This window comes from Equus quagga, chromosome 1 (genome assembly GCF_021613505.1).
Source record: "Equus quagga isolate Etosha38 chromosome 1, UCLA_HA_Equagga_1.0, whole genome shotgun sequence".
Classification (NCBI taxonomy): Eukaryota; Metazoa; Chordata; class Mammalia; order Perissodactyla; family Equidae; genus Equus; species Equus quagga.
This window is the reverse complement of record NC_060267.1, coordinates 85,426,148-85,450,341: the sequence shown is the minus strand read 5'-3', so window position 1 is coordinate 85,450,341 and position 24,194 is coordinate 85,426,148. Positions and strand designations below refer to the sequence as shown.

Sequence of the window (24,194 nt, the reverse complement as noted above, 5' to 3'; positions counted from 1 at the left end):
CTTCATTTACTGTGGTGTCCTCAGCACCTAGCAGGGCACCAAGCAGGTGCTTTCTGAAAAGAAGGATTGAAGAGCGCTTGGAGGGCTGTAATTCAGAACACATTTAGAGCCCTCCAGTCGGCATCACTGTTTTCAGAGAAGCCAGCACCATAATTTTACTTAAAGATGGAGTAATATTTTTTACTTTATATATGATTGTAAGTAATTTAAAACAAGGCCTTTTGTTAGTAAAACATACAATCCAAAATACGTGTACATTTTGAATGTAAAACTTGATACGGCTTTGCACTTAGGTGAATGGGGCAAGTCCCCTCTGCTCAGCCTTTGAAGGGCTTTAAGTGAGAAGGTTCGGGAAGCACTGGCCAAGGTAAATCTTAGCCCTGTTGATTGACTAAAGTTGGGGAGGGGCCTGCCATGCTGAACTCCTGTGTAGTCAGCACTGAAAAAAAACAAAAAGAGTAGTCACCCCGTTCTTGAAGCCAGCTAAGACACTGTGTGAATAAAGTAGCATTTCCTGGGAGTATTGGGCAGCCATGAACTCTCAGATGTTGAAATTTAGTCTCCTAGTCTCCTCCCAAGGATTTCAGCTGCGACTCAGAGTGCTCTAGTCATGCCTTTTGATTGGGTCTGTCTGGTTCTGTTATACCCATCAGAGGAGGGAGACTCTTCCCCTGAGATTTCCCAGGAACTATGGGCTGGAGTGCTTGGAGAGGAGCTCATACCTGGGTCCAAAGGAAAGCTCTTCAAGGAAGGAGCTCAGGAAGGCCCATCTCCTCTCGCATACTAGTTTTCTTACTGGCAACTCAGCAAAAGGCTTATTTTTGACTGTCTTGTTATTTTTTCTTGAAAGCTATAGGCACCTTATTATGCCTTTGCATATGTGCCAGAATTTTTTAAACTTCAAATGAATGTGGCAGATGTTCATAAAAGTTTAGAAAAAGCTACCATAGGAAGACTTTTTAACCATTTTTATGACACTCAAATTTGTTACACAAAAAGAAATACAAATTATAACCTAGTATTCTCATTTGAAAAAAGATTATTTTGGGGAAAGACCTAATTCTAGTCTTCATGCTCTTACAGGGTGCCCTTGCTATTTGTTAAATGGTACCCTAGTCACCTTAAAGAGTCCTCCTTCTTTCTGAAGTGACAAGTTTATAGCTCATTGTCATTCTTATCCCTCTTTATGCCTTTTTATATTCTTTCTCTCATTTAAGCAAACATTAATTTGAGTCCACTGGTAAGTTAGCAGGTAGCCAAGGGTATTGGCATAGACTTACTTTCTTCTTGGAGAGAAAGAGAATGATCATGTTAGCTGGCAGCTAGGAAATACCAAAACGTGGCCAGATTACACAGTGACTGTTTCCTTTTATTCTCTCAACCTCAGTTTAGTTCAGGAGACATGTCTGCATCCTCTCTTCTGTGCCATATCTGGTAGCAGGTGCTAGGTCACGTCTAGTAGCTGATGCTTCTCCAATTGATAAATGAAGACCTTCTTTCCCAAGCTTCACAAACAGTGCTTTGTGTACAGGACTCAGAGTGACATCAGGGATGTATGCAGAAGGCACTTTATATAATTCCTGGTAGAGAATGATCAGGAAGGAGGAAGGAAAGGCAATAGCAGTGACACAGATTCAGACAGTGGCTCAGGTTAGCCTGTAAATGAAGCTCCGCCTACATAGTGGCAGTGAGGTGCAGGGGTTAGAATGTGGCTCTGCATTCTGGCTCCTCTACCTCCTGCTTATTTGATCTTGGGTGAGGTAACTGACCCCTCAGCCTCTGTTTTCTCACCTGTAAAATGAGGGCAATGGCCATACCTCCCTTATAGGATTGTTGGGGGATCCAGTGAGATAATGCTTATCAGCTGCCTAGCTTAGTGCTTGGCACAGAAAGAGCTCAACAAAGGTCAGCAACCATTGCTGTTCTCATTTCCTCGATGGCCTTAAATCTATTTACATTGTTAAGTTGATGGCTTTGAAATTGTGTTTTAGGAACTCTTAGGTTCCAAGGGTCATCACCCTCATTCCCTAGGGAAAGAGAGTTTCAACAAAATTGATGTGTGCCTGCCCTGTTCGCTCCTGGTTTGCAGTGCAGGGGGCACTGCATCAGGGATGGGAATGGCACTTTTGTAGATATGATGAATGTGCTCTCAGTCTCCTGCCCCACCGCTTCCCTGCTGTGGTAATTTCAGGCCTGATAGTTTGTCTCTCTGTACCTTACTCTCTTCATCTGTAAGAGCAGTTAGTACTCATCTCTCAGGGCTGTGGTGAAGGTTAAATAAATGAGTCTTGTCTGTGTCCAGCATATCCCAGTGTCTGCAATGGGGTAGGTGTGCAGTGTACATTGCCTTCTATAGTAACGTTTTGAGAGGCTTCTGTGTACCAGGCACTGCATTGTACTAGGAGTTCTGTGTAAAACGGTGAATGTGACATAATCCTCGCCTTCGCAGAGTTCTGCCTAGAGCAGAGACAGACAAGGAGAAAGTAACTGCAGTGAATTTGGGATGCCATAGGCTCTGGTAGTGGAGACACCAAACCTAGCCTCGAGGGCTGTGCTTCTCAGAGGAAGAGAATGCCTAAACTGAAACCTAACAGACAAATAGGAATTCAGGCAGAGGAACGGGGACCATATCTACAAAGGCCTCAAGTGTAGACCATGGAGTTTTTGAGGAAGTGTGAGTAGTTCAGTGTCTGATAGGAGCCTAGAGCAGAAGAGAGAGAGAAGAGTGAGGCAGGCAGGGAAGGGCCAGGCCATGCAGCTCTGTAAGCAGTGTTAAAGAGTTTGAACTTTATAGGGCAACGGAGAGCCATTGAAGGGTGTAAACAGGGGAGGGACACGGTCAGGCCTTCTCCTTCTGGGCCATTAGAAACACAGTCCTTCCATATAAAATGCTTGGAAACTGCTTAACCATGTTAATAAAGTAAATTGATATTTGTAAAGATCAAGGTAATTCTTAAGTAAATTACACACCACAACCATATATATAAAATTCAGATATGTTGGCATCCCAAACCTAAGCTTCTGAATGGTTCCCTTGCTACCACGCTGTGGCAGAGGTGTTTGTGGTGATGGCTTTCTTCAAAGTTTTAAGCACCACTTTTACTAGATTTTGTCTTTTCCTCTCTGTTTCCAAGTACTTTTTATAAGTTAGATAATCTTTCTGCAGCCCAGTTTGAGGGTATAAATTTAGAGTATATACGAAGTGGTAGTTCCAGGCAGTAGGAACAGGGGGAGCAAGACCTGGGTACCAAGTTCGCAGGCCCCTAGCTGCCTCCCGACAAGTGCAATTTCAAGTGCACATGATGGGTGCACGGGGAGACAGGCCGCTCAGAGCATTCCTCTCTCTTTCTCACCGTTGTTATCTAGGAGGGCTTAGCTGGGGCTCCTAGCGCCTGATTTTGCAGATGCACCAAGTGCTTGGAACAGCACTGAGCCACCATTCTGGGGACAGCATGCAGGTGCCAAGGCAAAGGGCTTCTTGGTCTCTTGGATCCAGAGGCAACATTTGTCTACGTCTGCAGTGGGGCTCCTGGTTCAACTCTGGGGCTTTTACACAAAATAACAGGATTTACTTATTTACAGACAAGAAAAGTAATGATTTTCTTTTTTTCCTTTGCATCTCAAAGAACCTGAATTTCTGTCAGATGAGTTGGCACCATTTTAACTAGTTTTTTCTTTTCATTTTTCCCCCCCGGCATAGAAAGTCTTTAATCCTTTGTTCATTTGTTTGGCTATTTGTTTTTAAACAGTTTCATAGTGAGTGAAGAAGAATGTTTCCTGTTTACCATCGTACCATTTTGCTTCTTCACAGGACTCCACAGGTAGACAGTAGTGAGATGTAGTTCACATTTGTTAATACTGCAAGCAATGCAAAACTCCGAGCCTAATTACATTCAGGTATAAGTGGTGACTTGTATGTGTGTCCTCACAAGAATTGAGAACTTCTATGTGAGATTTATTTGTTAGTGCTAAGTAATCATAGTGCTGCTTTGTAAGAAAGAGATATTTGCATGCAAAATTCCACCTGGTAGTCTCAGTCATAGACTCCTGGGGAGAGCTCTAACAGGAAAGGGAGAGGGTTGGGAGGAAGCTGACATCTTCTGAGTCCTAGCTCAATGCCAAACACTCAATGCAAAACAGGTGCTTTACCTGTGTTCACTTTTGAACCTTTCTCAGAATCTCTCTGCCAAGTAGGAGATAGCCATATTTGCAAATGGAGAAGTCGAGGCTCAGAGAGGTAGAATAATTTGCATCCAGTTCCTTAGCTCCAGTGGGTTTGTCAGACCCCAGAGCCTCTGTCTCTGCTCTGTGCACCCTCCTGTCTGGCTAGCCTTGCCACAACCCGGGCAGAGGTCCGCACCTTTCCCTGAGCTTTTCCTTCCCAGGGTGGCCTCCATGCCATGCACTAAGAATTGTGGTGAGGTGAGAGGAGGGTTTGTGTCTGGCAGCCTCATGTTCTGCCAGGGAGAAGTTCCGAGCACACTTGTGGCTGGGGCCGGTTGCTTAGCCTCTCCATAGCTCATTCTCGCATCAGTAAAATTAAGATTCTATTATCCATCTCCAAGAGTTGTGAGAATTCACTGGTATAATGGATGTGAAGAGCTTTTTAAAAATACTATATCGAACATTCTTTGTAATTAGTAGTATAAAACCAGGAGGCAAAGTTTAGATCAATGAAACCCTGGCACTTGCTTGATAATATAAAAAGTAACTGGACGGTAGCTTGGTTTTGCTGAACTTGCCTTAGTATGCTATTTGTTATATGCAAAATCACCGCATGTGAGTCTCTCTCACATCCGGAGCATCCAGGGTGAAAATTCAGCAGCTCTGTTCGACTTCGGACCTGAGGAAGGTCCTAGATTTCGCCTGATAGATTTCCCCTGGAGGCTCTCTCCTCTTTGCAGTGGCGTCTGCTTTTAAAATGAGTGTGATTCTTAAATGCCACTTATCCTAATGTTGGAATTAGTTAATATAAAACAATTAAAGCTCTCGTAGTAATTTAGGTAATCAGAGAGAACAAGTGCTTCTGGCTGATTTAAGTATCTCTTGCAGTCAGTACGTTTTCAGTCTAACTTGTGACTGAAATGTTCTCTTGTGAGATGAGATAACCCTCTGTTATGGATTAGAAAAACAGAGTAATTTATGAGGGAGAATCCCAATAGACAAATGTGAAACCATCATTGATGCCTTTGTTTTCCAATTTTTCTATCATCACTTAGGCAGTCATTATATGTCAGTTCCATTTAAGCAATGTTAAAACTGATTTCAAAGAAAACTTAAAGTTTATAAATTGCTACTAAGAGAAACTTGACCCAATCAAATTCCTGTCAGATTAAGATAAGGAGCAGCATGCAGGAGGCTGTGTAGCAGAGTGGAAAGAACTCTTGGGCTCTAGAGTTGTGTGGACCTGGATTCAAATGCTAGCTCCCACTACTAGGTCACTTTAAACAAGCTCCTTTGTTTAAAGGAGAAATCAGTTTAGCAGAGGAGAAAACTGCATAGTCACTACATCACACAGTTTGACCACTTTGTACCAAACTACATAGTCACTACATCACACAGTTTGACCACTTTGTACCAAACTATCACGTTCTCCTCCTAAGAGATGCCTATTGGAAATACTTAATAATAGCGACCATTGAATGAGGGTCTACCAATACACATGGCACTTGAGCCATCTAATTTCTAATTGTCACCCTTTGAGGGAGGTGCTCCTGTTTTGCAGATGGGGATGTTAAGGTACCTCTTTGAGCCAATTGTAAAATAGGTAGATTCCTCACTTCATGGGAGTTTTTAATGAGGAGTAAATGAGAAAATTGGTACCTGACACATGGTAGGCACCAAGTAAATGGAAGTGATTATCAGTATTATGTGTGTGTCAAACTGGTAAATTTTCTTTAAAACCAGCTAAAAGACATCTACCCAAGATAGTCTCTGCCCTCTTTTTCAGCCTCCTTTTGTAGTTTTTACTGAGTAACTTCTAAATTGACATTAGCTTGAAGGCACTTTTAACTGAACAGTCCCACATGGGACTGGCGACTTCTTTTCATAAACTCCTTGCAAGTGATTAGGGGCGGGGCCATTGTGGAGCTCAGAGACCAGCAGCGTGGTGATTGAAGAGCAGTACCCTTGGCCTAGTCAAATCCCACTTGGAATCCAGGCGCATGTGGTTTTGTTTAACACCATGCTCAGCAGACCGATGGTCCGGGTTTGTGACCATCAGGCATTTGTTGTTGATATGTGAGGTCACCACAGTAGGGGTGTTTGTCAACCAAATTAAACTCCCTCTAATGACCTCAAATAATTGATTTGGAAAGCCTTTAAATGGGCCATGGCAATGTGTAAGCAAGCTGAAATCCAGCATTTTCTGCACAAATTATTGCATGTTGTTGTTTTGTTTGTTTGTTTGTTTTTGCTTTTGTTGGGAAAAATGTGGATAGACCATGGGCTTTAGGAGCTGCCAGTGAGCCTGAGTTTGAATCCCAGCTCCACCATTTGTTTCTCTGTACCTTGGGCAACTCACTGAGCTTGTGTGTGTGTGCGCCTTAGCATCTTCATCTCAAAATGGGGACACCTGCCTTAAAATGATGACAATTAGAAAGAATATGGCTAAAGTTATGTGCACATCGGTAGACCCTGACTCAGTGGTAGATATTATTATTAATAAAGTATTTCCAATAGGCATCTCTGAAGAAGATAGCTTAATAACATTTTTGTACAAACTGGTCAAACTGTGATATAGTAACCATACCTTTTTTCCTGCTAAATTGATTTCTCCATAAATTGCTCTCTGTACTAAACTCAAACATCTATAGAGTAAAGTGTGACTAAAATTGGAGCCTATAACCGTCTCTTTACATATTGTCTGATTTTCAGCTGATTTCAAAATGATTTTAAAGTTGAATAGTTAAGATATATGCCATTTAGGCTACAAAAGGAGTGGGTTTTTTCTTTGCCCATTGGATTCAGACATTAATGACCTAACCTCAGGCCTTTGCAGGTAAAGAGTGGAGCCACCATGCTATGTTTGTTTAGCAACAAAGACATGGGCTCAAGGCTTTTCCTAAATATGATCAACGGTGGCACTAAAGTTTTCTTTTGTGGTTAGAAGTTATCAACATCCCATAGAGTGGTTTATGTGTCCTGCCTAAAATCCTTCCCTCTGTAAACCCAAATATTTCTCAAAAACTAAAAGCTGCAGACTGGGGCTGCCTAGACTCCTGGACATGTCCTTAACCAAATATAATATCTATTAAACCTTGTCACCTAGGAGTTAATTGTTTGAAAGATCCAGTGGTAATAAATTTATATCCTGCCTCTTCAGCATTTTATTGCAAATATTTTGTACTGGCCGAATGGGTTAAATTATGAAGCTTGATAAGTACATATGCACATTACCCATCCTTAGCTTTAGGAAAAAAAAGGAAGAAAAAGATAGCTATGATTTTGGAAGTCATCCCAATTTTTAAAAATAAGAGAATTTGGACATTTTGGCATATGGGGTTTTTTAAATGAAATTTCATGGAACTGAAAACAGTCAATTTTAGGTTTCCAAAAATTGTTTTGATTTTCATTGGTATAAATTTGCTGCACATGGTTTTAGGGAAGTTCTGAGAGATGCATTTGGGACTTCGGGGTTGATTTTTTTTCTTTTTTTGAGATTTGTGATTTATTTTTAAAAGGTGATTTTTTTTTCTAACTCAAAGTATAAATCAGAGGAGACCAGAGTTCCATTTCTAGGACAGTTTTTACTAATAACATCGTTAAGCGTTGCCAAACAACTGGACTTGGAGCTGCATTATTGAGCATCATTCCAGCACTGCTTGGACGGTGCACAGCAGATTCCTCTTCCCCATCTCGGAGTTAGAATCTCGAGCCCCTGCGATTTTGGCTGTTCCATTAGCAGCAGCTGCTGATGATAAGCACCGTGAGAGTCACCTGTGTAGGGTCAGGCTTATTGCACATCAAGGTTCGGCAGTGTCGGAAGAGAGGGAAGATGCCCAGGAGGGGGCTCCAGGCCACCTGCTGTGTGAGGATCAAAGGGTTGAAAGGTCAGAGGGCACAGCTCCCTTAACCATATCTGTCTGTGCAATAGCTATTTCAGGTTGTAAATCTTGGCAATTTCATTAAGTCCTCCTGGCTGCTACTGGGGCATTGAAATAATAAAATTTTATATCTGTTGCCTTTCCTGCCTCTGGCAGCCAGGCTGATACATTCTCTGCAAAATGGGGTGTCTTTATGAAAACCTTCCTGCAATGATCAGAGCAGCACTAATGAAGCCTCAGATTGGGAAATTGGGGATCACAAGACCTCATCCTCTGGAAATGTTTTTTTAAAAGAAAAAAAAAAGACCACGCAAACCATTTAGCAGCCTTTGGGATGTATGTGGCACCCCATACCTCTTCTGAAAAGCAGGTCACCAAAATATTACCTATTGCTAAATGCTTAATCTTACACCCAGGAGGAGAGGCGAGCTTTCTCAATGCTGCTGCTTGTTAAATGGCCCCTGTGCTAATGACTCCAGGTCCTTTCTTCTGGGCAGCCCCCAGCAACCATGCAGATATGACTTCCAACTCGGCAGACCTTTTGGGTGTTTTTAGAGACATGTCTCCTGAATATGATTTTCAAATACTTTTCCTAGATCTTAGAGTTGTTATGGACCTTTAGGGCTCCTTGGCTCTTGGGCAAGACAAATCACAGTAATGGCTGCCCCTTTACTGCCCATATGTTTAAGACCCCCCGTAGTTTGTTTGAAAAGTTAAGAGATTTTCACAGTGAAGGTGCCATTTCTGAAATTTAAAGTGTTCCTTTTCACCAGGAGATAAGTTCACTCTGATTAAGTCCGTAATTCTCACTAAGCCATGTTTATGGGGGTAATAAACAATGTTTCAGCATGCTTGTTAAATTGGGTTTCCAACCTCTCCACTCTTTAAAAATTGACATTTCAAATAAAAGGCAGGTGGAGATGGGAGTCCAGGTTTGCTGTGCTTAGTGATGAATGAATGATGGCAAGTGGCAGTTGTGTGGGAGGAAGGAGGCCCTGTTTTATGAGAGGGTAACCCCAAACCATTTTGAGACTAGGGAATCAAGACCCCCTTATATCCCTAGTGAAACTCTTAAATTCAAGTTTCATCGTTTCAAATGGGATGGATACTATTTTTGAAATACTGCCAGATGTATTACACTCATTATTTAATTTTCACAAGTCTGTGCTCCAGCAGTGGTGACCCTGTTTTACAGATGATGAAATTTGGGCACGGAGAGGTTAAGTAACTTGTCCAAAGTCACACAGCTAATAATTAGCAGACCAGGATTCAAACCCAATTATTTCGTTGTGTGAAGTGTTTTTAGTATGTACTGCTTTTAGTGTGTGTTTGCTATTATGTATCTAGGCTCTAGTAAGTCTATCCCTGGAGGTTACAAATGAAATATGTGACCTGGTCACTGTCCTCAGTGTTTGCTAAGCCGGAAAAGTAGAGAGGGCTACACAGAGAGGAGAAGGGAACCAGGCTTTGGGGCCCAGCAGTCCCAAACTCAAATTCTAGCTCTGTTATTACTCTGGGACCTGGGGCAAGAGCTTCAGTTTTCTTTTCTGTAAAATAAGAATAATAATGCCTATTCCATGAGGTTTCTTTCAGGATCAGCTGAAATAATATATTTTAAAATAGGATATTTAAAAACTTTACAATACTTTATAGATGACAAGGGTAAGCATTATTGCTTACCATTAAGTATATATGAAAGTAGTAAGGTTAAAACAGTTATTTTAAGGGAAAAGTGACAGGTTCACGTGGAACAATTAGAAACATCACTAAACAAGTTTTAATTGGGGGCCCAAGTATATGTTGCCCACTGTGCTTGGCTTAGGACCAGAGAAGACGACTTGCCGTGGGAGCAAGAGCCATGAGGAAGGTCCTATAGAAGAGCGGGTGTCTTGTAGGATGGAGATAATCACGGTGATCTTCGTCTGGGCTGTCTTCTCATCTTACCAAGTGCTCTGCCACTCCCTCTCTCATTCCTGCTTTGCAGCACTGGTGAAAGGTGTCGACATCTTCCTTGTTCTCTTTTTACACTTGAGGAAACTGAGTCTCTAGTGGTGTAAATGGTGCTTCACTTTGAGACAAAACACCAGCAGAGTCGGAAGTGTCCATTTGCTCACCCCTCCGTTCCAGAGGGCAGCGAGGAGCCCAGGCTTGATGTGGTGCTGTGTTGGGGTGGACTCGCCAATGTGAGCCACCAGGAACCAAGCTCTTCGAGGGAGCCTGGCTGGCACTGAATGAGCTTCTGCCTGTGGCTGGCCCTCTATGAAACACATGCAGCATCTCCTTTAATCTTCTCAACAATCCCAAAGGTGAGGGTCATGACCCCAGCTCACAGAGAAGGAAACTGGTGCTAAAGGAGGCAAAGTGCCTTGCCTGGAGCTACCTAGCTAGTGAGTGAGCGAGCCAGACACCAGCCTGGGACTTCCTGACACTGGTGCAGGACTGCCCAGGGGAGGGAATTAGATGAGCTCTGTGGGAATGGAGTTGTTTCCCAGAGAGAGGTCTTTTCTCTCTACTATGTATTCACTGTGCCTGTTGTCAGGTTTACTGGTTATAACTTACCCCACCACTCCCTATCCATGTTCTCCCACAAGTGGCCGGAGCCCCTTGAGTTTAGAGAGCGTATTTAGTTATCTTTCTTTAAGACCTAGCGTGGAGTTGACTTGAATGACTGACTGACGCCTGACTGACCTAAGGAGTGAATGAGTGGGTGAATGAATGAATGTCCAATGGGTAGGTGGTCAGGAAAGGAGAACTAGCCCATTGGAGAAATAGCCCCTTTGCTGACCTGGGTTGAAAATCTCTGGATTTGTTCATGAGTCGGTGCTTATTACCTGGTGAGGAGTGGATCTGGCCTGACCTGTGAGGTGCTTACACCACTTCCTCCCTGGTCAAGCTTCTGTTTCTGTTTAAAGCACGCTGGGAGATTCCTGCAGTGTTTTCAGGGGTCCTCTGAACTGTCGGGCTTAGATTTTTAATTTTGTGGAGCAGGAAGGAGCAAATCAGTGACTCCTGGCTCCAAAGAAAAGCCACTACGTTTATCAACTGCTTGGCAGCTCAGTGACCTTTGGGTCCTGAGGAAGGGAGGGAAAATGTCACTCTTCCCTCTGTGTGTATCAGAGATTTCAGGAGAGAATAAAGAGTTTAGAATACCTGAATATTGGCCTTTCCTCTTCCTGTCCTTTCTACTTTCCCTCTTATTTCTCTTTCCTTTCCTCCTAGGAGCCCACCAGCTCCCCATGCTGTTCTTTGTTATGTGCTCATATATATGCGCATACATTTGAGCATATTTTATACAAGTTGTATAGTGTAAGGAACATTGGCACATGGAACCCAGATTCAAATCCTTTCTCTGACAAACACCCATTGTAAGAACATGGGCAAACTATTTAATCTATTTAGCCTCAGTTTCCTCATCTGTCAAATGGGTATGATAGTCTGTAGGAAACCCTCTCCCCTAGGAATTTTAATAGAGTCTGGGCCAACCATCAGGCTGCTTAAGGGCTTGATTCCTCTAGTATGTGCCTAACAAACATCTATTAAATTACAGTTGCTCAATACGTTTGTTGATGGAAACAGTGTGTCAGAGAAATTAATAAGATGAGTTGAGTATTGATATTCAACTGGGTTCAGTGTTTAGCCCCCCTGCTTCTAAGCCATAGGACTTTGGACAAGTTATTTTACCTGTCTGACCCTCCATTTCCTTGTCTCTCCACAGGGGTGTCATGAGGATTACATCAAATGGTTCATGTAAAGGGTTGGGCCATGAGAGGAACACACTGGCTAGTAGCTGTCATTTTGTTGTTGTGAGAGTCAGTAGATGATGGATGCAGAGTGGGGAACACAATTCCTGGCCGTGCAGGCCGCCTGTAAAGTTAGCTGTGGCTTGGTGCATCACATAACCAGGAGTGTAGTTAGCCCTAAGAGGAACTATATGAAGCCCATTTAGGATAAAGTTTGGATTAACAAACTATTAAGATGTAATTTTTGGTTTAGTTTTAACCGTATTCTCTACCTTTCAAAATTAAAAAAGAAAAGAAAAGTGTTGCTGAGAAGTCATACTTAAAGGAGACATAGAGTATAATGTTGGGAGCTGTATCAGCTTTGCCTCTCTCACAGAGGGACAAACACTGGACTGTGAGCCAAAGCAAAGCATTTTGTGGGTATGATAATGCTCTGATTCAAGAGGATTCAAGTGTCTTTGCCACAAGTCAGTCTGGACCTGTCCCCTTTGCTTGGTGGTCCAGCTGCTGGTCTCAGAGATGCTGCCTGAGGTGCTGGCTTGGACATGGGAGAGGGGACTGTGCTTGTAGGCCTCAGGGCATCTCCCTGGCAGGGGGAAGGCCTGCCTGTGGTCAAGGCCAGGACCCTGGGCAGATGGGAATGTGGCCACCTAGATGGAAAATAAATATTTCTGGGTTTTTTTCCTTTTTACTTAATCTTCTCACAACCCTGTGTAGCAAGTAGTTATAGCCCCATTTTATAGATGAAGAAACTGAGGTTCCACTAGATTTAAATAACCTGCCCTGGGTCCTGTGAGTAGGAATTGAAGAAGATGAAATCCGAAGCCCAGTCCATCTGACTCATGCTGCTCCTCCTCAGTCCTGTTGCTCCCCTGAACCAAGCTGACTCAGGACCGCAGAGGTCTCCCAGAAGGTACCCTGCAATGTTGCTGCTCTGCTTCCCACTGGAGAGGGGACAGGATGGATTGAAGAAGCCATGTGTGTCTTGGAGGTGTCTACCTTGCAAACAAATCTTCTGACAGTGAAATATACTCTAGATTGAAATCTTTTATCAATAGAATTATTGCTAATTGTTTTCACAATAATAATGGTCAATACCCACTGCTCGTTATATACCAGACACTATCCTAAGTATGATACATATATTAACTCATTTAGTCACCATAACCATCTGGTGAAGTCCATATTATTTACTTTTTGTACACATTGTGTTGAAGTATGAGATTTATAGGGAAAAATGCACTCATCCTGAGTATACAGCAAGATGAGTTTTTACAAGGCAGGCACACCCATGTAACTGCCAGCGGATCGAGAAACAAAATATTACAAGCCCCCTGAATTTCCTCTTGTGTCTCTTGTAGTCATTCTCCCTCCAACCCAAGGGTAACCATTATCCTGGGTGTCACTACTGCTTTAATCTCATTATGCAGATGAGGAAACTGAGGCACAGGGCAGTTAAAGGGTTTGCCCAATGTAGCACAGTTGTTAACTGGCAGAGTTGGGATTCAGACTCAGGCAGTCTGGCTCCAGAGAATGTGCTCATATCCCTGAGACATAGGCAGGAAAACAGGTCAGTGGTAGTTTAAATTTTAATAGCACGAAGTCATAATAGTGGAGTTTTATTAGCTTCTACCTTTTGTTTTGCAAATCAGTTGTTTAAATCCTTACAGTCTTGGAACTCTAACTTTGAAATTGCAAAGATAGAAACTCACTTTTCACAGGCACCCATTTATTGCTCATTTGCTGGAGTCAGGTGCTGCGTTAAATTCCTTACATGTATTATCTCACTTAACCCTCACAACACAGCTGGGCAGTAGGTAGTATTATCCCGACTTTATAGGTAAGAAAACTGAGGCTCAGAAGGAAAGAGCTTGCCAAAGCTTACACAGTGGCAGAGGCAAGGCTGGAATCTGGCTGTTTCATTCTAGAATCCATGGTCTTAACCGCCATGTTAACTCCTATCTTACTTTCTGTGTCAACTGTGAATTAATTTGGCACTAATTAATCATGCTAATTTCACATGATTGTTATCATCACCATCATTATTGTTATTCCCATCACACTTCCTTGAGCAGACTCCAATTTGCTTACGTGGGGTTTACTTTGTCTGTTTGGGCTTACATTGACATCTGCTGCCAGGCCTGCCTCCCAGTAGAATGGAACCGGCCACAGTATTTCATTCACTCTCCAATTAATGAGCCTTTGCCCTGTGTCAGGCACTGTGTTGGGCACTGGAGCTGCCGAGACAAATAAGACACAGCTCTCCCTGACGATGGTCATGGTGGAAGGACAACAAAAAAGTTCACTGCATGCCAGCTCATTTACTCCATTCATGCCGCCTCACCGACCCCCTCAATCTCCATCCTAGATAGGGAGCCCAGCAGTCAGCTGAGGAGGCAGAGGTGGAGCTGGGCCCCTGCTCCCCAAGGTCTGGGACCAGCTTCTTTCCTCCACATCCAGCCCCTGCTTCCTCAGCCTCATGCTCCTGACCACTCTTTGGATCCCCTGGATTATGCTGCCACTGCAAACCCTTGCTCCTCCTTTTATGACCTGGTTCTAAGTCCTACCTTTTGTCCTTAGCTGCCCAGTCCCCTCCTTTGGACAGGCAGGGTCATCCTCATCTATGTGGGGAACTGATGTGGTTTGAACAAGTACAGCTGTTGTTTATATTTTAGGGGAGAAACCCATTGTTTTCATACCACCAGCTGTAGAAAGTAAGGCTTAATAAAATCTTGGTGAGAGGAGACACACCAAAGGTAAAGTGACTCTCATATGGACCCTACTTTCATGTTGGGAATCTGTAGGAGCATTGGATTTTTGTATTTATCCTAAGAGGGCAGTGGAAAACAAAGTTAAAAAAAAAAAAACTCCTGAGCTAGGCAAAAAAGGAGGGAGGCAGGGAGCCAAACTGAGCTGCAAATCAGAGTGTACCTTGGGTGACGGCCCAGGGAAACATTACCTTGTCGGGGGGCATTCATTCATCATCACTCATGCATTGTTATTTGTTATTGTCTATTGTGATTTTATTCTGTGCTCTGGACATAGTACTAATGTGTTTACCACTTCATTGGGGTGTAATTTATGCACAGCAAACCATCCATTTAAAGCGCACGATTGGATGAATTTTGACAGTTTTATACATTCCTGAACCCAGCACCACACCAATAGAGATAGAGAGCATTCCCATCACCCTCGAAAGATCCCTCATTGTGTTTAACAAGTGCTTGTCTTGAGCTGCTCATGTGCCAGGCAACACTCCAAGCACTGAAAAGATGTTAACCCATTTAATCCTTAGAACGAGCGAGAGGTGGGCACTGTTGTCATTCCCAGTTTATAGAGGAGGAAACTGAGGCACAGAGAGATTAAGTGAAATGCCTAAGTTAACACAGCCTGTGAGTAGTGGAGCTGGATAGAACTCACACTGGCTTCTGCATCCTATGCTCTTTGCCTATAGGCTCTGCTGTCTCTCATTTATTCCTTCATTCACGCAGGAATTGCCTGCTGTGGGCCGCATATTGGAGTAGGAGCTGAGGGTATGGGGAGAGATCTGTCTCGTGACCCCAGGAAGCTCACAGACCAGGAGAGGAATCCAGTCCCTGTATAAATAACTCTAGACTGACTTCTTATTTTGCTTGTGGCAATAAACCACAGGGGAGCGTGAGGAAAGGCATGCTTACTGCTACCTGGGGAATGAGGTTAGGCAGGCTCAGCTGGGTTCTCAGGAACCATCCAAGGAGAGGAGACAGACAGGCAAGAGAGCCACTGTTCTGTTGAATGCCTATTATGGATGTCCTGGGAATCATGCTAACTCCTTTACATACATCCCTTTACCTAATCCTCACGAGACTCTGTGGCAGGTACTGTCATGATCCCCATTTCACAGATGAAAACCTGGAGGATTTAGGAGGTTGGGTGAATTGCCTAAGGCAGCCCACATGGTCAGGGGTGGTCCCGAGGTGAAGCTTCTACTGGAGCCCGTCTCTTCTCAGCTGCCCCTGACACCTCCCTTACTATGATTTTTCCCTTCTCTGTCCTGAAAGGCAGGGGTCAGGCTAAGTCTGTCTCTGACAAAGCATAAAGGGAAAGACATTTTTGATTAACAATATTTATGGGAAGATGCCATTTTCGTGTGTTTCTCTGTGCAAGAAATGCCATTTGGAAAGCCGGTGTGCATGTCAGTATTTTTTTTTTTCATTCTGAGAAAAAGCCTATAGAGTCTGGTTGGGGGAGGGTTTGCAGCTGGCAGGAGCTTTGGCATATGTTGTAACTAAAAAGAGAGGGAATGTGTTGGTGGGACAAGCTACCGGAGAGCTGTCTCGGTGTGCTGCGGTACTAGTAAGCGTTTTAATTGGGTAGGATTTTTGGAGGACTATTTTGACATCTGCTCGTGTCTTTGCTGATTTTTCTTCACTTAGAGTAGGAAACACAAGCTGTGGATAAAATGACTTTAAAATAATTGGAAGTAAAGATGTCTCTCTCGAAGTCGAATTTGAAAGGGACACTTTTTAAGAAGTGGAGAGTAAATTCCACTTCTAGGAATCCATTCTAAAGCACAAAGCTTTTTGCCTATAGATTTCACAAAAATAGTATATATGATAATTTCTTAAAAACTGGAAATAACTGCCAACAAAAGGGGCTTGGTTAGGTTGGTTTCCATGAAGTGGAACATTTTGTAGCAATTAGTAATGATCTTTACAAAGCTTTTAATGAAGTGGAGCATTGCTTATGTTGTAATAAGTGAGAAAATCAGAAAGAAACATTAAGAATTTTTTCAGCTGTGTTTTAAAAAGTAGGGATTGGAGCGAAGGGATATGGAGGAAAATACACCAAAATGTTATCTCCAAATGGAGGGATTCAGGTAACTGTAATTTTCTTCTTTGAACTTTTCTATCTTTCCCATTTTTTTTTACAGGAGGCGTATGTAATCTTTATGATATAGGAGGCAGGTGATATTTTGTGTAAGAAGCAGCAGGTGTAACTGTGTGCCCTATGCACGTGCTTGTTCTGAAGGCTGAGCCATTGGATTTGAGATGTCTTCAGAAGGAGTTAGGCCTTTGAGTTAGATTGGTTCAAAAGTCAGCTCTGCCGCTCACTAGTTGTGTGATTTTGAGCAGTTTATTTGGCATCTCTGAGCCTCATTTCCTCATCCTTGTTATGGAGGTGCTAGTGTCTCCTTCACAGCGTGGTTAAGATTCAGTAGGCTGGCACCCAGTAACGGTCCAGCTTTCTTCTCCACCAACACTTCCCACCGCCACCCCCAGTTTGAGGGTTTTTTTTTTTTTTCTTTTTTGCCTTTCTTCATTGCCCTTGTTTTCCTTGAGCCTTTCAGGGATAAGGCACCATCCGGCCGAGCTGGCCTGATTCTTTCCTTGGGAACACTGAGCTTCAGGAAGGCCCTTGAGTCTACGCCAGGCCTTTTGGAAGAGGCCTTGCCACCGGGAGAGCAGTATTGTCCTGTAAGAGGAAACTGTGCGACCCAGCTCCTGCCTGGAGCCTGGTGCTCGGGGATTTTGGTTACTAAGAGGACCCTGGCCTGCTAAGTCAGAAAAAAGGGCCAGGTTTTTTCCTCTTCTTCAGCTTGCTGCCATTGTTGAAAAAGTAAACACTCCACACAGCTTAACGGGTGAGTCCTCCAGCCAGGAGTGGGAAGAAATCAAAAGCCTGTTCCAGCCCAGCCGTGGAGAGCCCACAAGGGCTGGTCTGTGCTGCTGGGGCCCCGCTGGGTACGCAGAAACAACACCCAATTCTGGTCCAGAATCAACATCCCATTCGCTGGGCCTTTCAACCCAGAGGCCTCTCTCCACTGGCCGGGCACCCTGCCCCCTTCTGTTTGGGTCTATTCTGAGGGTCAGATGAGGCAAAATAGGCTATTCTGGGGTGCAGTGGCCCTCAGCTCAGTCCTCGAGGCCTGGAGTCCTGGAGTTGTGTAGCCCCTCATGGCCCCTTCTCCAGTGTCATTTCTAGTGTCTCAGCCTTGAAGTAAGAGCCCAACAGTTATCAAGAAGGGGCCAGAGGATTTTTGCCCTTAGGCCATTGCCACTACAGCTTTCAGACTGGCTGGAGCTGATGTGTATATTGTGAAAGTAATAATAGTAGCTACTATTTATAAGTCCTGCTGTTGCCCAGCACTGCGCACATATTACCTCTGATCCTCACAGCAGCCCAGGGGGAGGTGGGATAAGGAAGACGGTCACAGTTACCTCCTCAATTTTACAGATGAAGAAGCCAATTAGTATCCACATACCCTGGGGCAAGCTGCTTCACCTCTCTGAGCCTCAGTTTCTTGTCTCTGAAATGGGGATGGTGATACCTCTCTTCCAGCTACATTGTTGAAAATGAAAGAATCTGTGTGAAAGTGCTGTGTGAACTTTGAAGTGTGATATAAGTGAAAGAGATTGTTGTTGAGGCTATTGTAGTAACTTACTGCTAGGTATTTAACCTCTTAGCTTGAAAAATGAGGCAGCTAAGGAGCCCTGGGCAATTTACCATGAGTCGTAATATTCTCATCTGTAAAATGGGGATTGTGCTTTGTAAAACAAGTGTGTAAAACACTAGCGATTTATATTATTATCAGTACTGTTTGCTGAGAGCTTTTTACTCTGTAAATAAGGCAGGCAGTTAATGTGAGTGTTGGGGTTTGGAGGGGAGAATAAACTTTTAAGGAGGTATCTTGTCCCTCCTCTGCAGCTCTGAGCCCCTAGTACACACTTAGGAAATGTTCACGAATTGATTGATGGCTTTGTGGACTAGCCCCTGGTGGCCTGGAGAAGTCGATAGCAGAAGGAGTTGGAAGCTTCTGATCTTGTCAAGTGGAAGGGTTCAAGGATTCCGCCACCTGGAATTGTTTTTTCAGCCCTAAGAGTATTTTGACCAGCATAGCTCTATCCTCCTCCTGGAAGGATCTCAAAATGTTTACTTAGGTACCAAGTTCTATCCTAGAGAGCACACATCAACCAATATTAATGAGCACTTACCATGGGCCAGTGATTTTGTTGAGTGCTGGTTATTATGTAGTAGAGAGCCAAACAGAGGAGCCTCTGATGGAGCCCACTCCCCACTGGGGAAGCAGGCAGACAAAGGGATGCTGGAGCTCAGGGTGACAAGAATGTGCAGAGGTCAGGCTCCCTGAGAGTATCTAATGACAAGGAGGGTGAAGGTGCAGTGCAAAGAGTATGGGCTGTGGAGATGGCCAGTGCTATGTTACCTTACCTCTCTGAACCTCATTCTCCTCAAGTTACATAAAATGAGAGTAATGATGTGTACTTTGCAGAGTTTGGTAAGAATTAAATGTGATAAAGTTACTAAAGCATAGAGCAAGCACTACTAGGCTTCTAGTGCATTGCAGTTGTCCGTTTCCAAGACATTAGCAAACTTAGACTTTAGCAGCTGTTGGGATGTCCAGCTCCACTACTAACCTATATGGTGTTCTAGGGTGAATTAGGAAAAGGCCTCTCCTCCCTTCTACTACTCACTGCCACCCTGACTGATGCCACTCAATGGGCATACGAGTTGGCAGATTTCAGTCCCAACTTGACTGGCCGGATGTCCTTGGGCAGTGCACACCTACACGGTCATATGCAGTGGCTCACAGCATAGCTAATAATGCAATTGTTCCCTTGCATATAGGGTGATCTTATGTCCCATTTTATGCCTGTTGCCCTGTCATAACATGCTCCCTTTCACATCCACAAGTGTCCCAGTTTGGACAACAAATTGTAGGATCTTTTTACTTAACCAGGGAGAAATGACATAAAGACAACAGTTCTGAAGTTCTAGACTCTAAAGGGATGAGCTTTGGTATATGATGGGGTAAGAGAATTGAATGAGATGGGAAGTGATAGGTAGGCAGGGGAAAAATGGAGATGGATTCTAGCAGTGGGTAAATAGTTTGATTAGAAATTAAAACCTCAGGTCACAAACAACCTTGTTCTTCCACAGACTGTGGAGAGTTGCTCCCAGAGGGTGGGCTCTTCTTTTCTCCACATCGTGCCTCCATCCCTTCTCTCACCAAACATGAACACCTAATAGGCACGAGTCTCCCTTACTCTTTCTATTACTGTACCAATAGCATAATGTCTTATGGCTAGAGCCTCTGAGCCGTGATTCACTAGCTGGATTTCTATGGAAAATGGAACCACAGTGAAAGTGTGACTGTCCTACTTAATGTTTAAGAGAAATGTTAACATGTTATCGCTAGGCCCTATGCCATATTCCGTACCCAAGAATGGCAAGATCCAAAAGAGAGATGGGCAAGTAGCCTTCAGTAAATAGAGGAGGTGGATTGAATGTGAGTGTCATAGGAGCCCAGCTGTATATCAGAGTTCCTGGGGCCAGAGCTTTAGACCTCAGCTTCTTCTTTTTTTTTTTAATTGTAAAGTATAGGAAAAAAATAATGTTGGGGTATAAAGATCTCTCTTCCTATCTGTGTGACTTGGGGCATGTCTCTGGGAAACCCTTTCCACTCCTGGGGCTTGGGGATGATTGTATAAGCTCGCGGTTTTTATGACAGTTAAATGGCCTAGCAAATGTGAATCACCTAGCATTGGGCCTGCCACAGAGTAAGCCTTTGTCATATGTCACTTTTCTTCTTCCTCTTCCCTGGCGAAGGCCAGGGGAAATGTCTCTCCTTATGGTGCTTCAATGCCTTTCTGTTCTGGATTTTTTTTACTTACAGAAAGTCAGAAACATGGCCCTGGATGATGTCGTGATCCTGAACGTGGATACCAACACCCTGGAAACCCCCTTTGATGACCTCCAGAGCCTCCCAAATGACGTGGTGGGTAATGAGCTCTTGAGGTTCTGACTCTTGTGAGCTTGTGTGGTGGAAATGAACATGACTTTGGGGAGGGGAGGGAGGGGGACAGCTGTGGTTCTCCTAGGGTCTAAGAACTGCATTTGTTCTCTGCTGCCTCTGGAACCTTTGTCTCAGTGTAGACAGGTGGGAAGTGGTTCATTTTTTTAGCCTTGTTTTGCCCTCATAACTTTCATCTGAAAACTGGGAAGTGATCCCAGGGTCTGGACAGCTCTTCTTTCTTTGGCAGCCAGGGGTCTTGCCATCCCTCTCTAGTACATCACGATGTCCAGAGAGCAGGACAGCTTCCCCTGAGTGACACCACAGAAGGTGGGTGGAGGGCTTTCAGTGTGAGCAATTTGGGGCACTCACACGTACCTTTTTTTCCTGGGCCGTCATCAAACACAGCCATTTCCCATGTAGCAGCATATCTGCTGCCAGTGCTCTGAATGTGGTTCCATGTCCCCTAAATCTGTCTTCGTTATCTCAGGTCTAGACAGAATGTCGGCTATATTTAGCAAAAAGCAACTGGCTGCCGCATTTGCCAGGCTAACATCTGACCACACACCTGTCTCATGTGCTACTCAGAGCTGCCTCATGGGCGGCTATTTGAAGTAGACCCAGTCTTCCCCCATCGTCCATACAAATGAGGAGGATTGAGATTCACTGGGAAGTATGGTTTTGATGTTTTGGTTTGACTTCCATGGCTCTGCCTGCTGGAAGATCTATAAAGTTATTCTGGCTTCTAGGCTGGAAGGAAGGAGTATTCCTGGCTGTGTGTACTGATATGGGGCTGGGTTTGTGTTGTGGCAGGTGGGCACTGCTCTTCTATTACTGCCAGGAGTACCGGTGACACCTGGAGATTAGCCATCGGGAAGAGACTGCTGTTTATTGATGAAAGGCTTGCAACAGGGTTTCAAACTCCTCTACTCTTACTCACTCTGAGATTTTGGGGGAGTCATTTGTGCTCCGTAAAGGTGTTCCATTTGTAGCATAATTAAACGATGGCTACCATTCATTGACTTACTATGTGCTAAGCACTCATCATTGATTTCTCATTTCCTCTTCACACCACTCTGAGAAAGGTATTTTTCTTATCCTCACTTTACCCGCAGAGCTAGAAAGAGGGGGAGCCAAGAAGTGAACCGGACTCTGTCCCTCTGGAGAGCCACCCAGCTCCCCTGCGTCTGTAGGTGCCTTTGCATTCAGGATCTCATTCCTTAGCACGAGAGCCCCATGGAGCAGGTGTTCTCTGCTTTTCACAGGGAGAGAACCTCACAGAGCACGTGCCTTGCCTCAGATCATACAGTTGGCTGGGTCAGATCTGAAATTGGGACCCTAATCTGGACAACACCGAAGCCCGTGCTGCCTCCACTCAATAGACGCTGCCCCGCCTGAGGCAGAGAGAAATGACAGAAGTAGGAAAAATAGAAGTACCAGACACTGTGAGGTTTCTTGTTTGTCATATCAGGACAGGGGACATCGTTGGTATCTTAGGGTCTCCTGGCTATAATTTGAGTTCTTTTGGTCCAAGGAATCTGAAGTTCCCACACTGGTTCCCTTTCAGTGGAATCGCTCTCCCTTCAAGCCATGGGTGTCTTAGGTATGGACTTCGCAACTGCTGAGTGAATGTGGTAAGTGAGCCTGAGGTGTATCAAGTGCAAGAAATGGCTGGGGGCCCTGGGGAAGCCCAGGATGAGTGACTGGTGGCTCAGAAACCCTGGAGTGGACTAATGGGTCCCAAGTGCAGTGCTCTGACCCACGGCTGGGCATTGAACAGCACAGATAAAGTAGATCTACTTTCCTTCAAAGAGCATGTTCCAGTAGGGGAAAGAGTGTATAAATGACATTTATCTCATGGTATAGCATAATAGAGGCCACAAAGAAAATAGGAATCATGCACAGGAGGGCCCAGGTATGACAAAATTTGGGGGAGGGTAATGGAGGCTTCCTGAAGGTGGCACATTCCAAGATGTCTTTTTTTTTTTATTTAGAGTTTTATTTATTAATTTTTTTGGTTTTACTGAGGTCATAATAGTTTATAACATTGTGAAATTTCAGCTGTACATGATTATTTGTCAGTCACCATATAAATGTGCCACTTCGCCCCTTGTGCCCACCCCCTAAGTCCTTTCTCCTTTGGTAACCACTAAAGTGTTCTCTTTGTCCGTGTGTTAGTTTGTCTTCCACATATGAGTAAAATCATATGGAGTTTGTCTTTCTCTGTCTGGCTTATTTTGCTTAGCATAATACTATCAAGGTACATCCATGTTGTTGTGAATTGGATGATTTTGTCTTTTTTTATAGTTGAATAGTATTCCATTGTATATTCCATTCCCGATACGCTATATATATATATACACACCACATCTTCTTTATCCAGTCATCAGTTGACGGGCACTTAGGTTGCTTCCACATCTTGGCTACTGTGAATAATGCTGCAGTGAACATAGAGGTGCATAAATCTCTTTGAATTGTTGATTTCAAGTTCTTTGGGTAAATACCCAGTAGTGGGATAGCTGGGTCATGTGGTATTTCTATTTTTAATTTTTCAAGGAATCTACATACTGTTTTCCATAGTGGCTGAACCGGTTTGCATTCCCACCAGCAGTGTATGAGGGTTCCCTTTTCTCCATATCCTCTCCTACCTTTGTTATTTTTTGTCTTGGTTATTATAGCCATTCTGACGGGTATAAGGTGATATCTAAGTGTAGTTTTGATTTGCATTTCCCTAGTGATTAGTGATGTTGAACATCGTTTCATGTGCCTATTGGCCGTCTGTATACCTTCTTTGGAAAAATCTCTGTTTGTATTCTCTGCCCATTTTTTGATCAGGGTGTTTCTTTTTTTGTTGTTGACTTGTATGAGTTCATATATTTTGGAGATTAACCCCTTGTTGGATATGGGATTTGCAAATATTTTCTCCCAGTTGGTAGGTTGTCTTTTTGTTTTGTTCCTGGTTTCCTTTGCCTTGCAGAAGCTCTTTAGTCTGGTGAAGTCCCATTTGTTTATTTTTTTTGTTTCCCTTGTCCAAATAGACATGGTATTCAAAAAGATCCTTCTAAGACAAATGTCAAAGAGTGTACTGCCTATGTTTTCTTCCAGGAGTTTTATGGTTTCAGGTCTTACCTTCAAGTCTAATCCATTTTGAGTTAATTTTTATGTATGGCAAAAGATAATGGGCTACTTTCATTCTTTTGCATGTGGCTGTCCAGTTTTCCCAGCATCGTTTATTGAGGAGACTTTCCTTTCTCCATTTTGTGTTCTTGGCTCCTTTGTCAAAGCTTAGCTGTCCATAGGTGTGTGATTTTATTTCTGGGCTTTCAATTCTGTTCCGTTGATCTGTGTGCCTGTTTTTGTACCAGTACCATGCTGTTTTGATTACTATAGCTTTGTAGTATATTTTGAAGGCAGGGATTTCATGCCTCCAGCTTTGTTCTGTTTTCTCAGTATTGCTTCAGCTATTCGGGGTCTTTTGTTCCCCTATATGAGTTTTAGAATTCTTTGTTCTATTTCCATGAAGAATGTCATTGGGATTCTGATTGGGATTGCATTGAACCTGTAGATTGCTTTAGGTAGTCCAGACATTTTAACTATATCTATTCTTCCAATCCATGT

General features: G+C 43.6%; 1 protein-coding gene across 10 annotated transcripts in view; it reads left to right on the top strand.

The window, feature by feature from the left end:
• The window catches only part of DENND1A (DENN domain containing 1A), a 519,789-nt gene that overhangs the window by 305,124 nt on the left and 190,471 nt on the right, over positions 1-24,194 (top strand). For all 10 annotated transcript variants that reach the window (XM_046662949.1, XM_046662983.1, XM_046663004.1 and 7 more), the window contains one exon: positions 20,460-20,561. In XM_046662949.1, coding sequence (XP_046518905.1) covers positions 20,460-20,561 — 102 coding nt within the window. The remainder of the gene's footprint in view (positions 1-20,459; positions 20,562-24,194) is intronic.